Raw genomic sequence first — 14,213 nt, 5'->3', positions numbered from 1 at the left:
TTGACAATGGAAAACCCCAGATCTTGGGATTGCAGCCACCGCTGCCGCCATGGTCGCCACGGTTGAAGCATACCACCACCAGTGTCTTCTTTGCTCGATGACACAAATCCAAACACAAGGGGGGGGGGGAGGGGGGGGGGGATTTCAAGCGACCACTAGCATCGCCTTTACGTCGCCTTACAGTAATCGAGGTCTGGGTTATCGGCAATGCCGAAGATTTACAGTAACACCATCACCATCATCACCTCGCTTATAAATACCTTGGGAGGGAGGATTTCAAGCGATCACTAGCATTGCCTTTACGTCGCCTTACAGTAAATCGAGGTCTGGGTTATCGGCGATGCCGAAGATTTTCAATAACACCATCACCATCGTCATCATCACCTCGCTTTATAAATACCTTATAAGTGCTCTACAAAGAGTCATGTCATTAAAAGACGAACTTACCAAGATAAAGGAGTAAAAACCGCGATACTTATGCAAGGGCTTCCTAATCTCTACAAAACTCTTAACATTCTCACTTTGTTAAATTTTTCTTATCCCAATCCGGCTTTATTCTAGCCTCTCTTTTAATTTCTTATCGGACATTTTGTCCGGACATATCCGGGTTCAAATACCAGATAGGATAACGACTTATCCTGCCCGGATTTAAATTCGGAGTACCAAACGCAAGTGTACTCTCTGTGAAGGACTTGCTCAATCAATTCGAAGAACACATCTTGTTCATCTCGATTTTCGGCACATTTTACATTTCCAGTGTAATTTACATTGTTGTCCACGATAGTTCCAATATTCACATCTTAAAATTTCTTGTCATTAACTTTCCGATCGAGAATCAAACGGAGGACTCCCAAAACCTTTGTCGATCGAACTTGTTTATTTTCGAAAGATATTTCACGGAGTCATAAATGGTCGGATTCACATAATTAATGGACATAATTAGTCAAATTTTGTCCTCGTATTTGGGCAAGATCTTTGCCTCGACCCCATCACTACTACACCTAGACAATTCTCAGAGCTTGTGATTACCACCACATTCAGAACATACCATTTACGATTACCAATCACAAGATACATTCTCAGATGGACGATCGGGTTTCTACAAATTTCCTAAGATTTTTTAGGACTCAAGAATTCAATTTTGCTCATGGAGAATCACTAATGACATGAAGATATTACTAGTTCCTGAAAGGTCATCTTTTCAATACGACAACTATTAGATGAAGTGGAAAAGCTTACCGAGTATAATGACTTGATATGTGGATACTTTAAGTCACTAGCTACATGGATAAATGTGTTGTTTGTCTCACTATACAAAATGAAAATAAAACCGTAACTGAGAAAGAAAAATAAGATGTAAAGCCGTCGTAATCTATCTTTGTTATCGTGATATAATTCTCAATTGTAATTGACCCTTTTAATTTGTATACAGACGCATCACAAGCTCTTATCATGTCGATATTCTAATGTCACAGCCATAAACACCAACCACTGGATCGACAGGCAGAATCGAGGGCTAGGATCAGCTTGGATCGAATCGAATCGAATCTCAAGAGAAGCAATCCCGACCTGCTGGGGTCGACACTTCAGAAAACAAATCAAAGTGTTTGTGAAATAGCTATACAAGCAGCAAGATCCTACTAAAGTCATGTGAATGAAGTGATGACTTTCTGAAATAGGAAGACAAGAAGAATGGTTTTGGATCAGAAAATCCAAAGTGAGTTCACCCAAGAACAAAGTGATGGTGGCTTTCTTTTAACTTGCTCGCAGCTTGATGAAGTGACTGGGCTTTGGCTTGAAACCGTTCTCCTGAATTTGGCCTCTTTTGTCTCCTTACAATTCATTCTTGAGCACCCTGTAATGGAAACCTGGGATTTCACTCCTCACCCCGTAGTTCCTCTCCGCGACTTCCACGACCGAGCATATCCTCGGCACGAGCTGCTTCTTCCTCCTCCACGGTGTTGCGAAGAACCGAAAACCGAGTCTGAAATACCCCCTCCTCGAAGCAGCCTCTTCCACCTGCGAACTAGTATCGCCGCGGACCTTGCTGAAGTACTCGATTTCCTTCCTCACGAGTGAGCCTACCGTGCCCCGCGTACCAATCGCGACCGGAGCCGCCGAGGCCATATCCGGACGATCTTAGGTGGAGCTGGAGAGTGAATAGAACCCTTTTTTGTGTTGTGCTTTATATTTGCATCTGATGACTTTGGGAGTGTGGAGGAAGAAAAGTGGTGAAGATCCAAGGTCTTTGTCCAGGGTTGGCAGATAGATTGTTCCTGTTTGGTGCTTTTATGCTTTTTTGCTTGCATTGTCATTATGAGATTCTATAATTTTTGGACCTTTAGCTCATTATGTCTTGCGTTTTCAATCAGAGCATCCATGTTTCCCGGTTAAAATATTTTGGCGCCCTTGTGAATTCTAAACCCATAGTCCCTTTTTCTTCTCGAGTTGGTAATTTCATAGAAAATCACAAGTAATTTCCGGTCGCATTCCGAGTTGATTTTCGGTCGCATTCCGGTTACAATATTCGAGGGTCACTAACACTAGCACCGATATTACGTAGCCATCCGTCTCACATTTTCTCTTTGGTCACAAATGGAGGCTAAACGGAGGAACAAATCTCTCTCTTGGCTCGATTGGTATCCAAGTCATTTTGCCCTGTTTGGTAAAACTTCTTGTCTTCCCATCACAGTCTTGGGATGAGAAAAAGAAAGGGAGGAGGAAGATTTCATTGCCATTAGTTGGTGAAAGATAAATCATTTAAAGAAGGAAAAATTGAATAGTAAGGGAGAGAAAATCATTGTCCTATGGGTGGGGTTTTGTCTCTGTCACTACTGTTTCTTTTCATTGTTTATGGTGCTTTCGGCTTCATCATGTGGAACATCTTCACTTTAGAATAGGCATGATTCTTTGGGAACCCTGAATTTTCATACCCTGTAGGCCTGCAATTGATAAAGGTCCCTTAACCATAGCGATGGGAATAATTCACTCCACACTTAATCATATGGATTGATGCTCCTTCTTCATTGACTAAATTGTGCAGCTCACCCTGCAACTCATTGATCCCAACAGACAAATGATGAAATGTTCAGTTTGAGAAAGTATTTCTACCACCAACCCCTTAATCGCTGCCGTGGCTGCATGGTATGATCCATGTTTAATCCGATTCATCAATTTGCTGAAATTGAAATGATAATACCAGAGAAACCAAGACAAAAGAAAAGAGAGACTGTTTATAAGCTAATATAAGGCATCTTAAAGATCAAATGGCATTGTCCTGCAACAGTTATTAAAGATTTATAGCTAAACATCCTACAGGGTTCAATCCATTCTAAACATAGATGGACTCTGATATTAGAGCTTAGAGCCGTCCCGCATATGCAGAGATCACGGATCAATCCGATCCATGTAAGAAAGCTGGCCCTTGGAAGACGAAAAAATCTTTCTCACTTCGTCCTTCACTTCGAGATCGGCAAATGCGAGCGAAATCGCTTTGGATGCTAAATTGAAAATGTCCACCTTCTCAATACCTTTCAGATATAAAGCAAACGTTAGGTATGGTCTTAATTCTTTGTTAAAAGCACGGTTGAGATTGTACGCACCGAATGTGGAAGATGCCAGGCTATATTCCTGTGAAAGGCTAGTGGAAAAGACACCTGTGTCATCGGTGCATAAGGCTATAGGGTGTTGTGCCCTGTATAGATGAGCTGCACGAACAAGCACTCAATGCTATGATATACAAATAAGAGATGCTCGTGCTTACAATTGCCATAAGAAATGTTTTCGAAGCAAGCATGCAATGAGAAACACACTCAATACAAGCTAGATTCTTACAAGAACTTGATGAACATTTTATTAGTTTACAAAGAGGCTCGAAACTTACCGAAATGGTGCACATCTATGGAAGAAATAGATTGAGTCACGATGTTGGAAGTCAAGCAAATTTCTACCTACAAAAGTTAAAAGTACCACTAAGAGCTCATTGAAAAATGAAGCTCATTCTGTCATATTCAAACTGAGTGGTTCTGAGGATCTCACTGGAATGTTGAGAGCCTTCAACTTCCTCCAGTCTTCCTCACAGAAGCAGCAAGCATGCCCTATTCTTTCAGGAACAAAGTCCAGCATTTGTTGGATCTCCTTCCGATTAGGTATCTAATACCACTAAGATACAAAAGCAACTTGTCGGAGACTGTTAAATGTTAATTGTGGAAAGAGAAAAGGAGACAAGTTCATAAACAGGACAGGAATTAGAAAAACAAATGCACCTCTCCACAATGAAGAGTTACTCTGAGGTCATGCTGCCTCGCAAAACTTAGTGCTGGGACAAAGGTATCCCTGATAATAAAAAGCCAGTCATGACAGGGCCACTTATATGTCACAAGAAAAATGCAAAACCAGAAAGAAACTTGTTAGCTTCAAACCGTTCTCATAAACAATTACCATTCTCCTACAGTGGGGTTCCCGGAAAGATCTACACCGACTACTCCTAGATCCCTCATTTCCAGTGCAAGCTCAACCTACAAAAGCTGATTGCATCTAAGACCTCCTTGCAAAGCAATATGATGCTAAAATGAGTAACTTCACCTCAAAGAGCACAAGACTCTAGAACATACAGTTTCCAATGCAGCAATGGTGGTCTCACGGCGGTCAATGCTGAGAAGAAGTCTAACATAAATCTTTTTTTTAGCAGATCCATTGAAAGAATTCTCAATAGATTGAGAATTTAAGGAACTTGCTGCTTGTTCAGTCCGAGGGACAAAATGGACATCGACGCTGGCGACGGCTCTCAAACCTTGAATCACTGCTTCCATGTAAGAGCGCTTGCTCATTCCTATGGAATCATTTTTCTTTACAGATTGAAGATGTTCAGTAACTTCCTCCGTATAATAATCATTTAATATGTCATTCCTGGAAGATGAGAGAAAAAGGAACTGAAGTACAATATAAGCACCTTTGGAGTTGTTCTTAACTCTAAGTAGACCACGTTGTCAGAAGCAAAATCTTCAATAACCTGTCAGGAACAAGATGGAGGAAAAATGCGGTTATCTGAAGCAACAGATTACGCGGTAGGGCCAAATGGTCTTACTTCTTTGGTAATCCTCGTGATGGTAGAGTGCTCGGTTGTAATAACATGAATGAGATCAAACATTTTGAACACTTCAACCAAAGAACGATCATCTAAACCACAAAGAAATTCAGAAAAAAGAAATGATGTTAATATATCCAATAATCAGTTAAGGCTGTAGACGACAGACATCGCAAATGGGACCAGATTTAATGTTAGACTTTGCTTTTGTTGCTATAGCTTCCTTCTTAGGAAACAAGAGCGCATTCCATGTCCACTAACGGGTGCAACTTCTAAGAAAGAAAACGTCAGAGAAAGGTGCACTGAGACCATGGATACGAGTACATGGGCGTGGACTCTCCTGCATTTTCAATGTGCTTACACAATAAGCTTTTGTTGCTATAGCTTCCTTCTTAGGAAACAAGAGCGCATTCCATGTCCACTAACGGGTGCAACTTCTAAGAAAGAAAACGTCAGAGAAAGGTGCACTGAGACCATGGATACGAGTACATGGGCGTGGACTCTCCTGCATTTTCAATGTGCTTTACACAAAAGCAGTTGTAGTTCATGTTATGCTTATACTATGGCAGTGAACAGTATGGTTCAATCAGTCTTATTGGTCTCTGGCCTTTTGAATTTATATTGAATAGCATTCTTTCAATTGCTTTTTCTGTCAAATTCCCATAACATTGTAACATATTCAGCACAAGGTGCTCTACCTAGTCACATCACTCCGTAAATCTTTCGCTGAATTCACGGATAAAAAAGGAAAATTTCCTGATAATGGGCTTTACTCGAAAATTCAAAGTTCAAATTTTGACTCTATTCCCTCCTGGTCCACAGCACCAAAGCAGAGAAAAGCACGTGAGAACAGACTAGAATGCATACTTTTCATGATAACGTGCTCCACGTCCAAGAAAGCAACGACACCCTTCTGACCCAAATCTCTAGCTAGCTCTCTGCAAGTGCGAAACCAAGATCAATACTCCTCGACAACAACAACAATCAAAACACAGCTTCGAAAACACAGTAGGGGAACACCCGCCAGGGCAGTCCGGAGCTCGAACTCGGTACTCTGTCAGGCACTGCATCAAACACATGGAGGGCATACAAAAAAAGAAAAACCCAGGAACCCAGAAAGCCAGACTCACAAGATCGTGGAGTCTCTGATGGACCCATTGAGGTGGGCATGCAACTCCACCTTCGGCATCGACCTAAACCACTCCATTTCTCTCCTTCCCATCTCTCAGATAAACCCCTCTCTCTCTCTCTTGAAGTCGAAAAAGCGTCCTCCTTTATGCAATTCGGAGTGGAGTGGCGTGTAACTCCTCCTCACCGGGCTTAAAATACTCGGAAAATGAGGCGAGGCAGGTGGTGCGCAGCGCAGCATCGGCGGTGGTCCTGGTCGGCGAAAAGGGTCAGCTGAAGAATCGGAGCTCGGGGCCCGCAAAGATTCAGAGGGGATCCCACTTGCGTACCCGATCCAGACATTGCCGTGCATCACACAAGTCGAATCAAGAACCGTGGGTCGAATCAAGAACCGGCGCGATGCCACGACATTCTCGTACAACTTCGTCTTATATAAGCCAAGCTCGTGCGTGCTTCTGTACATGTGTTACTCCGTTTTTATCTCAGGTGAAATCAATGTAGAAGGAAAGAGAGAGGCGCCCCACGGTGCCCTCTTCTTGATTTTTATGAATCCTTTGCCCACTAGTTAGTTCGGTTCGGTTCGGTTTCAGAGCGAGCTGAGGTGGAATTGTCAAATTGATTTAGTTCGGTTTCACACCCTTTGGTTCGATTTCGTACTTTCCCAAATTATGCTATTTCAGTCCAGTTCGATTTTTTATTTTATCCAAATCGAGCCGTGCTTCCCTAGTTATACTCCTAATCTTAAATGGACTTAGATAATTAGCCTTTGGGCTTTATCATAATAAGTTGGTGGGACTTTTAGGAAGTAAAAATCTGAAAAGATTGGTTACACCTTAACATGGAATTTGAGAAATCAGCCCGAAGTTTTTGAGGCTAGGCCATATCATGGCTAAGCACAATTCAGTATAAACTGTCAAATTGGACTGAAATTCTCGATTCAATTCTATCCGGAGGGTTCATTTTTTGTAAATTTTGATCCGTAAATTGTACCCCGGATTGGAATTTTTATAGTTTGGAGGAGAGATAAGAATAGGTGAGAAAAGTAAGAAGAGGGAGAGTGGGAAAGAAGTGAAAAAAGGGAAGAAGAAACCTCAAACAAGAGACTAGCAAAGAAGGAAAAAGAAGAAAGAAAGAGAAAGGAGACTCACGTTTGCTTTCTTCTTGATGTTTATGGAAACATATGGTTATAACCTATGACCCAAATTGATCTTTTATAATACTTATCCTCTTGCATTAAGTGCGTCCCACCCACCCCATGCACCTACCAACGCTCCAAACACTGACTTGGCACCAACTCCTATCGGCTCCTCTTTGGTTTACTATCGTTTTTCCAGCTCGAAAAAGCACAGAGCGGATCGTCGGGATGGACCGGAGGAAGGCCGCCGCTGATCGCCGGATGTCCGGCGTGATTTTGTTAATATTTGTTATATAATTTTAGAATTTCAGGGAGGTTCATGCGATTTTTTATTTGCGAAACCTAATGTAAGTGTTTGTAATAACTAATATGATCGAGTATATGAAATTGCAGCGCAGTTTGCAGGAAGGGTCATGTGGTTTCGTTAGACCAATTGCGACCATTTTAAAAAGGGATTCCGTCAATAAGTGTATCAAAGGGCATTAGTAAGTAACTATAACTACAGAAGAAATGGTACAGTTTTTAATATGCAAGCTGCTCTCGTGTTACGCGTAATTTATCCTTCATAAGTGGAATTGTTTTTTAATTGTTTTGTTTGGTGTACGAATCGAATTTATGGATGCTTGACGTGTGCTTACTTTTCTTTGACCTGCTGATATTTGTACATTTAACAACAAAAAAGTACGGAGATTCCTTTGAGATTTACTTCTGAAAACACCAGTAGGACCAATTTAGATTTTCTTTTAAAGACAAGAAAAGTTCTCTCTGGATTCTTAACTAATCAAGAAACTCCACACGAGTAGATAGCTAGTCGAGGATAAGGTAACTCTGTGAAGGCTGAAGAATTAAAACTTCTGGATAAGATTTTCTGTTTTTTGGTCAGATCTTCTGGATAAGATTTAGATTACCATTAATGCTTCCCAATGTTGAAATAAAGTTGGGATCAGCTAAGAATGGTGTTGTCCCATGGGGAAAGAAATCACACGACAATGCTAGAGGTCTATGAAAGCATTTGCATTTGCATATAAGCTTATTATCACTCCATACACAAGTTCAAGCTTAGGGATAATTGTCCAAAAAGTCCTAAATTTATTGTACGATGACCAATTCAATCCTAAGCCTTTTAATTATGCCAATTTAGTTTTAAGTCTATTGTACGACAACCAATTTAGTCCTAAATCCTAAACCTGATCGCGCGGATGTTTGGCGTGATCTTGTTAATATTCATTATATAATTTTAGAATTTAGGGTCATAGACTACAATGCACAAAGGGACATGCCATCTTTGATTTGTGAAACCTAATGTAAGTGTCACAATAACTAATATGATCAAGTAGATGAAACTGCAATGCAATTCGGAAGAAGGGACGTGTGGTTTTGTTAGATCAATTGTGCGAATTTTAAAAAGGGGTCTTGTCAATAAGTGTATCAAAGGGCATTAGTAAGTAAACTATAACTATGGAATTCATAGGGAAAATTATCCAAAAAGTCATAAACCTATTGCACTTTTGCCAATTCAGTTCTAAACCTTTCAAGTTTACCAATTGAGTCCTAAACCTTTTCACTTATTGCCAATTGAATCCATCTGGCCAATTTTGGCCGCCCGGAGCTGACGTGGCAAAATTTTAAAAATTTTAATATTTTTTCAAATTTTTTTAATTTTTTTTTTGACCTTCTTGCCCTCTGGCCGGCGAGGGTGAGGTCCAGTGACGGCGAGGTTGGCCTCACCTTGGTTGGGCGAGCGAGGTTCGCCTTCACTAGTGGCTAGCGAGGGCGAGCTTCCCCAGAGGCTAGCAAGGTCTGGCCGGTTCGGAGACCGGTCAGAGGGGAAGAAGGCTAGAAAAAAAGTTCAAAAAAAATATTTAAAAAAATTGCCATGTCAGCATTGGCCGGATGACTGGCACCGGCTGGCGTCCATGTCAGCTCTGGGAGGCCAAAATTGGCCGGATGGACTCAATTGGCAAGAAGTGAAAAGGTTTATGACTCACTTGACAAACTTGAAAGGTTTAAGACTGAATTGGCAAAAATGCAATAAGTTTATGACTTTTTGGATAATTTTTCCGGAATTCGTATAGTTTGTATTGCGCAAGCTGTTATCGTGTTATGCGTAATTTATCCCTTTATAAGTCGAATTTTTTTAAATTAAATAGGCTCCAAAAGTCTTTTTGACAATGTTCAATAACATCATATTTATTTTAATTATGCAAAAATCACTGATTGGACTTCAAAAGTATAGGTGTGCGAATGGAATTCATCCATGGTTGTCGTGTGCTGACTTTTCTTGGACCTTTTATATTTGTATTCTACCAACAAAAAAGTATGGAGATTCCTTTGAGATTTACTTCTGAAAACACCAGTAGGACCAATCGGATTTTCTATCAAAGACAAAAAAAAGTTCTCTTTGGGTCCTAACCAATCAAGAAACTCTATAAGTTGATAGCTAGTCAAGCATAAGATAACTCTGCGATGCTAGAAGAATTAGAACTTCTGGATAAGATTTTCTTTTTTTGGGTAAGATCTTCTGGATAAGATTTAGATTATCATTAATACTTCACAATGTTGAAATAAAGTTCGGATCTGCTAAGATTGGTGTTGTCTTATAGGGAAAGAAATCACATAACAATGCTAGAGGTCTATGAAAACATTTGCATTGAGCTTATTATCACCCTAAGTTTAGGGATAATTGTCCTAAAATTATTGTGCGGCAACCAATTCAGTCTTAAACTTTTCATTGTGCCAATTTAGTCCTAAGTCTATTATGTGCGGCGACCAATTTAGTTCCAAACCTTTTAAAGATTTGCCAATATAGTCATTTCGAGTAATTTTGGTCAGAAATCATCGAAGGACTGCATTGGCAAATCGTTAAAAGTGTTTAGGATTAAATTGGCAAATCTTTAAAAAGTTTAGGATTAAATTGGCACAATTGAAAGGGTTAAGACCAAATTGGCTACCGCCACAATAGATTTAGAACTTTTTTGAACAAATTTCCCTTCGAATTTATTATCATAAGAAAAAGTTGCTTCTTTACCCTCTTGAGATTGCAGAGAGCTAAAAACTCCACATTCATCCATACATGTGGCTGCTGATGGCTGCCGTTCGCGGCCGCAGGAGACTCATGGAGCAGAGGTGGAGGAGTGTGACATTCCGAATTTCGGCCCATAGTTGGGATTTATAAAACGCGTAATTTGTCAGTGTGCTTATAGTAAAATCTCGCCCGGGAACTGATCACTCCCGATGATCATTTTAAATTAGAGATTTCGCTAGAATCGCACTCGATCAAATTTGGCCGTTATTTAGACCCTGAACTTGGCAGTCGATTTTCGGGACGAAATAAATTGGACGGTGTCAATATTATGGTAGCCAACGTTGAGATTTTCGGGAATGATGGAAAAATGGGAGTTTTTGACCACGTGCGAATTTGGACTAGTAGACCTCCCTCGTTATAATTTGGTCTAATTAATTTGGCCTTTGTCCCTTTTTATATGCGAGGCTTATTTTGGACCGGTAGATCGTTTTCGGTTTTGAATTTGGACCATCGGTTTGCAAATAATATTTGAATGTTCAAATTATTTCTTATTCTATTTTCTCTCTCTCTCTCCTCCTCCGCGCGCCCTCCCCTACGCGCACGTTCTCTCCCTCCTGCCCGCATGTCCCTTTTCTTCTCTCTCTCTCTTTTCTCTCTCCTTCTTCCTCCTTTCTTCTTCTTCTTCTTCTTCCTTTCTTCCTCCTCGGCCCCGACCGGGTTCCGCTCGTGTGTCTGTCGCCCGACGCCGACCGCCCGAGCTCGCCCAGCCACCGCGCGTCGCGCGTCGCCAACTAGCTCGACCGCCGCGCCGCCGTCCGCTGCCGCGCCGCCCGACCGGGTTCTCCTCCCTCGCTCCAGATCTCGGTTTTTCCTCCTTCGCGCGTGCCTTCCACCGCGCCGCCGGCTGCCGCGCGCTCACCGCCCGTCCGGCCGGCGTTCCGTCGACCCGAGTCACCGTCCGTACCGCCGATCGTCCCGAGCCCGACTGTTCCCATCTCTCCCGTCCCTTCTTCTCTTTCCCTCCACTCTGGGCCGGATCTAGCCGCACCGGCGTTGCTCGCCGCCCCAACCTGTCGCCGCTCAGCCGCCCACCGACCGCCACCCCACCGCTTGGCTGCCACCCAAAGACTACCCCCTTCCCCTGTTCGCCACCGCTCCTCCCCCGTTTCGCCCTCACCGCCCTGCTCCCCGTCGCCGCCGTGGCCGCCGCCGAACGCCGGAGCCGCTGCTGCTCCGGCGAGGCCCCCGCTTTGCCCTCTCTCGTCGCTGAACCGTCCGCCGCCACTGGAGCTTCCTTGCCGCCGCTATCGCCGGCCAGTGTTCGGAGCCCTCGCGATCGCGCCCGCGGCTGTCCCAACCGATTTCCCCACGCCCAAATTTCCGTTTTCTTGCTCAAGTCGAGGTAAGCGACACCCTAAACCTTGTCTAGGACCTTGCGTATTATTAGACTTGTTTAGGGGTCGTTTATGGTGAGATTGGCGGCTGATTAGGGGCTGTTCGGGGCTGATTTAATGGCCGTTTAGTGCGACTTGGTGGCTGAATTGTGGGTTGGCTCGAGGTGAACGAATGGACCGGAGTATGGGCTGAATCGAGGTGGTTTATCGCTGATTTTATGGCTGGTTTGAAGGTCGCATAATGCTGGAAAATTATGTCGAGTTTATTAGTTGTTTGTGTGATTCAATGCTCGATTGGCGATTGTTCGAGTTGTTTATTTGTGGCTGAATTGAGGGGGAGGATTCGATGGCTGGTGCGGCGATTTTCGAATGGTGATCGTGATAGGTTGTTTTATGAGTCGAGTGGAGCAATGTGCGGGCGGAATCTTGACTGTTTAGTGGTTGGTCATTGCGAGATTTATGATTGATTTTTGGCTCGAGGAATGGCCAGTTCGATGAGCCGATGTTGGGTAATCTATGGAACGAAATATTAGCTATGTTATATCGGAATGGCGTGCTAGTGAGGCTAATTGTGCGGCTGTTTGGTGCTGATTTTATGACGGTTTAATGCTGATTTTTGTGTCGGTTGATGCTAAATTGGTGGCGGATTTCGGGCGAGTGAATGGGTCGGATTGTGGGCCGAAATGAGGTGGTTTATTGTTGAAATCATGGCTGGATTGGTGGTCATTATTGCTGAAAATTATGTTAAGTTCATTGGATGTTCTTGTATGATTTAACGTCCGCTTGGTGACGATTCGTGTTGTTTGTTCGTGGTTAGATTGACGCCTATTATGTGAACGTGGCTTGATGTGACTAGAATGAGTGACGATTGAGCATAATATAACGATATTTGAATGTGATTGACATGGTAATTGATTGAATTATGTGGCGTATGTATTTGCTTGACCAAGCCCGGATCGATCGGAGGCGCTAACCCGAGGGGTGTTGACCGGGTTGTGAGAAAGGACTGTGGGGTGTTGACCGGGTCGTGTGAAAGTTTGTTTGTGAAAGGTCCTGTGGGGTGTTGACCGGGACGAGCCCGATTGATCGGAGGGCGACACGTGGGGTGTTGACCGGGTCGTGTGAAAGTTTGTTTGTGAAAGGTCCTGTGGGGTGTTGACCGGGACAGAGCCCGGATTGATCGGAGGGCGACCGCGGGTGTTGACCGGGTCGTGAAAAAGTTGGATGGATGCGCATGTGTTTTGTGCATGGATAAATTGGGTGAACGTACGTATGTATGTCGTTCGAGTGATTGTGATGTACTTTTGGGATATTATTGCATTATCATGATTTGACTAATGTGCAGTGTGGGTATGTGATTGGATGGCGAGGTAAGTCCATTGATGTGAATTTTATATATATGTAATCGGTTAGATTGCATGCTGAACTTGTCTGCAGTACGCATTAGCCTATGTGGGGTTTAGGGTCTCGCTTATTGAGATTTATCTCATCCCCGTTGTTAAACATTTTCGGGGCTGGGACGGATAGTCGTCATGTCTTTGTTCGGAGACCGGGAGTGACTTTGGGCATTTGATGTTTCATTCCACCTTTTTGGTTGCCCTCGTTTTGTATAGTGAAGTAGGTTACCCAACCTTTACCCCCTTTTTTGATGAACGTGTTTCGCCGTTTGTATACGCAAGTATTTTTATAAAATGCACATATTGATTTTATGCTAGTGCTATCCCCCGGTCATGGTTAATCGTCCGGGTTATTTATATTTCGCTTCCGCTTGTGTATTCCGTTTGGGTCGGCGACGCGTCCTGGGACGTCGCATTCAATGATTGACCATCGAGGGGTGTCGCGAGCCCGTTGGGGTTCGGGGCGTGACATCCCCGTTGATTTGGTATCAGAGCAAGGTCAGCTCGATCCAAGTTGGTCGAAGCCTGGAGTGATAAGGAGCGATGACTTTGGGGTAGTCAGTTAAGGAGTCTTGTGTGCCATGCGTACCCCAGACCGTGTGATTGTGATTGCTGAGTGATTATATGCAATGACATTGTGAAATGCAAAGTGCGTCGGGACTTGAGGTAAGTGCGTGAAACCCGTTGGTTGTTATTGAGTGATGTTGGTGATTTGTTTGCTGCTTTGTGAATTGTGGTTGTGATTTGGTGTCATGGATGATTGGCTGCCTGCTAAGTGAATTATTGTTGTGATTCACTGCCTAGGGCTTTAGACTGATATAGTTGGCTTAGGTCTTTAATTCCCGAGGGGAATTATAGCAGGTAAGTGAGTGGTGTGACCTTGTGAGTTTGAGCAGTTGAGGTCGAGGTCGAGGTCGAGGTCGAGGTCATGTAGGTTCGCAAGCTAAAGTTGCAGAGGATTCCAGATGGGATGAGATTTCGAGGGCACTCGAGGGAGTTGGAATTTTAATGGGAAGGCAAACTGAGGAGCGAAATGCTACTGTTGCTA

At 43.1% G+C, this 14,213-nt stretch overlaps 2 protein-coding genes across 2 annotated transcripts; both read right to left on the bottom strand.

Annotated features, from left to right (window-relative positions):
- Window positions 1-1,549: 1,549 nt before the first annotated feature.
- Window positions 1,550-3,080, bottom strand: LOC115677776 (uncharacterized). Its single transcript, XM_030600997.2, is given in 2 exon segments — window positions 1,550-2,150; window positions 2,153-3,080. Coding segments are annotated over 2 exon segments (480 nt in total). The 5' UTR covers window positions 2,316-3,080; the 3' UTR covers window positions 1,550-1,833.
- Window positions 3,081-3,215: 135 nt separating this feature from the next.
- LOC115677754 (N6-mAMP deaminase) lies at window positions 3,216-6,610 on the bottom strand. The gene is made up of 11 exons (XM_030600977.2): window positions 6,217-6,610; window positions 5,954-6,024; window positions 5,087-5,178; window positions 4,952-5,011; window positions 4,614-4,847; window positions 4,441-4,517; window positions 4,266-4,335; window positions 4,039-4,152; window positions 3,884-3,950; window positions 3,603-3,707; window positions 3,216-3,530 (listed from the first exon to the last, which is right to left on the bottom strand). The coding sequence occupies exons 1-11, from the start codon at window positions 6,306-6,308 to the stop codon at window positions 3,388-3,390; spliced, it is 1,125 nt and encodes a 374-aa protein (XP_030456837.2). The 5' UTR covers window positions 6,309-6,610; the 3' UTR covers window positions 3,216-3,387.
- Window positions 6,611-14,213: the final 7,603 nt, after the last annotated feature.

The sequence above is a fragment of the Syzygium oleosum genome, unplaced genomic scaffold (genome assembly GCF_021117445.2).
Source record: "Syzygium oleosum isolate NSW1041296 unplaced genomic scaffold, Sole_v2.1 Sole_v2.29, whole genome shotgun sequence".
Taxonomy (NCBI): Eukaryota; Viridiplantae; Streptophyta; class Magnoliopsida; order Myrtales; family Myrtaceae; genus Syzygium; species Syzygium oleosum.
Note: the sequence above shows the minus strand (reverse complement) of the source record. Positions and strands in the feature narration are given on the sequence as shown.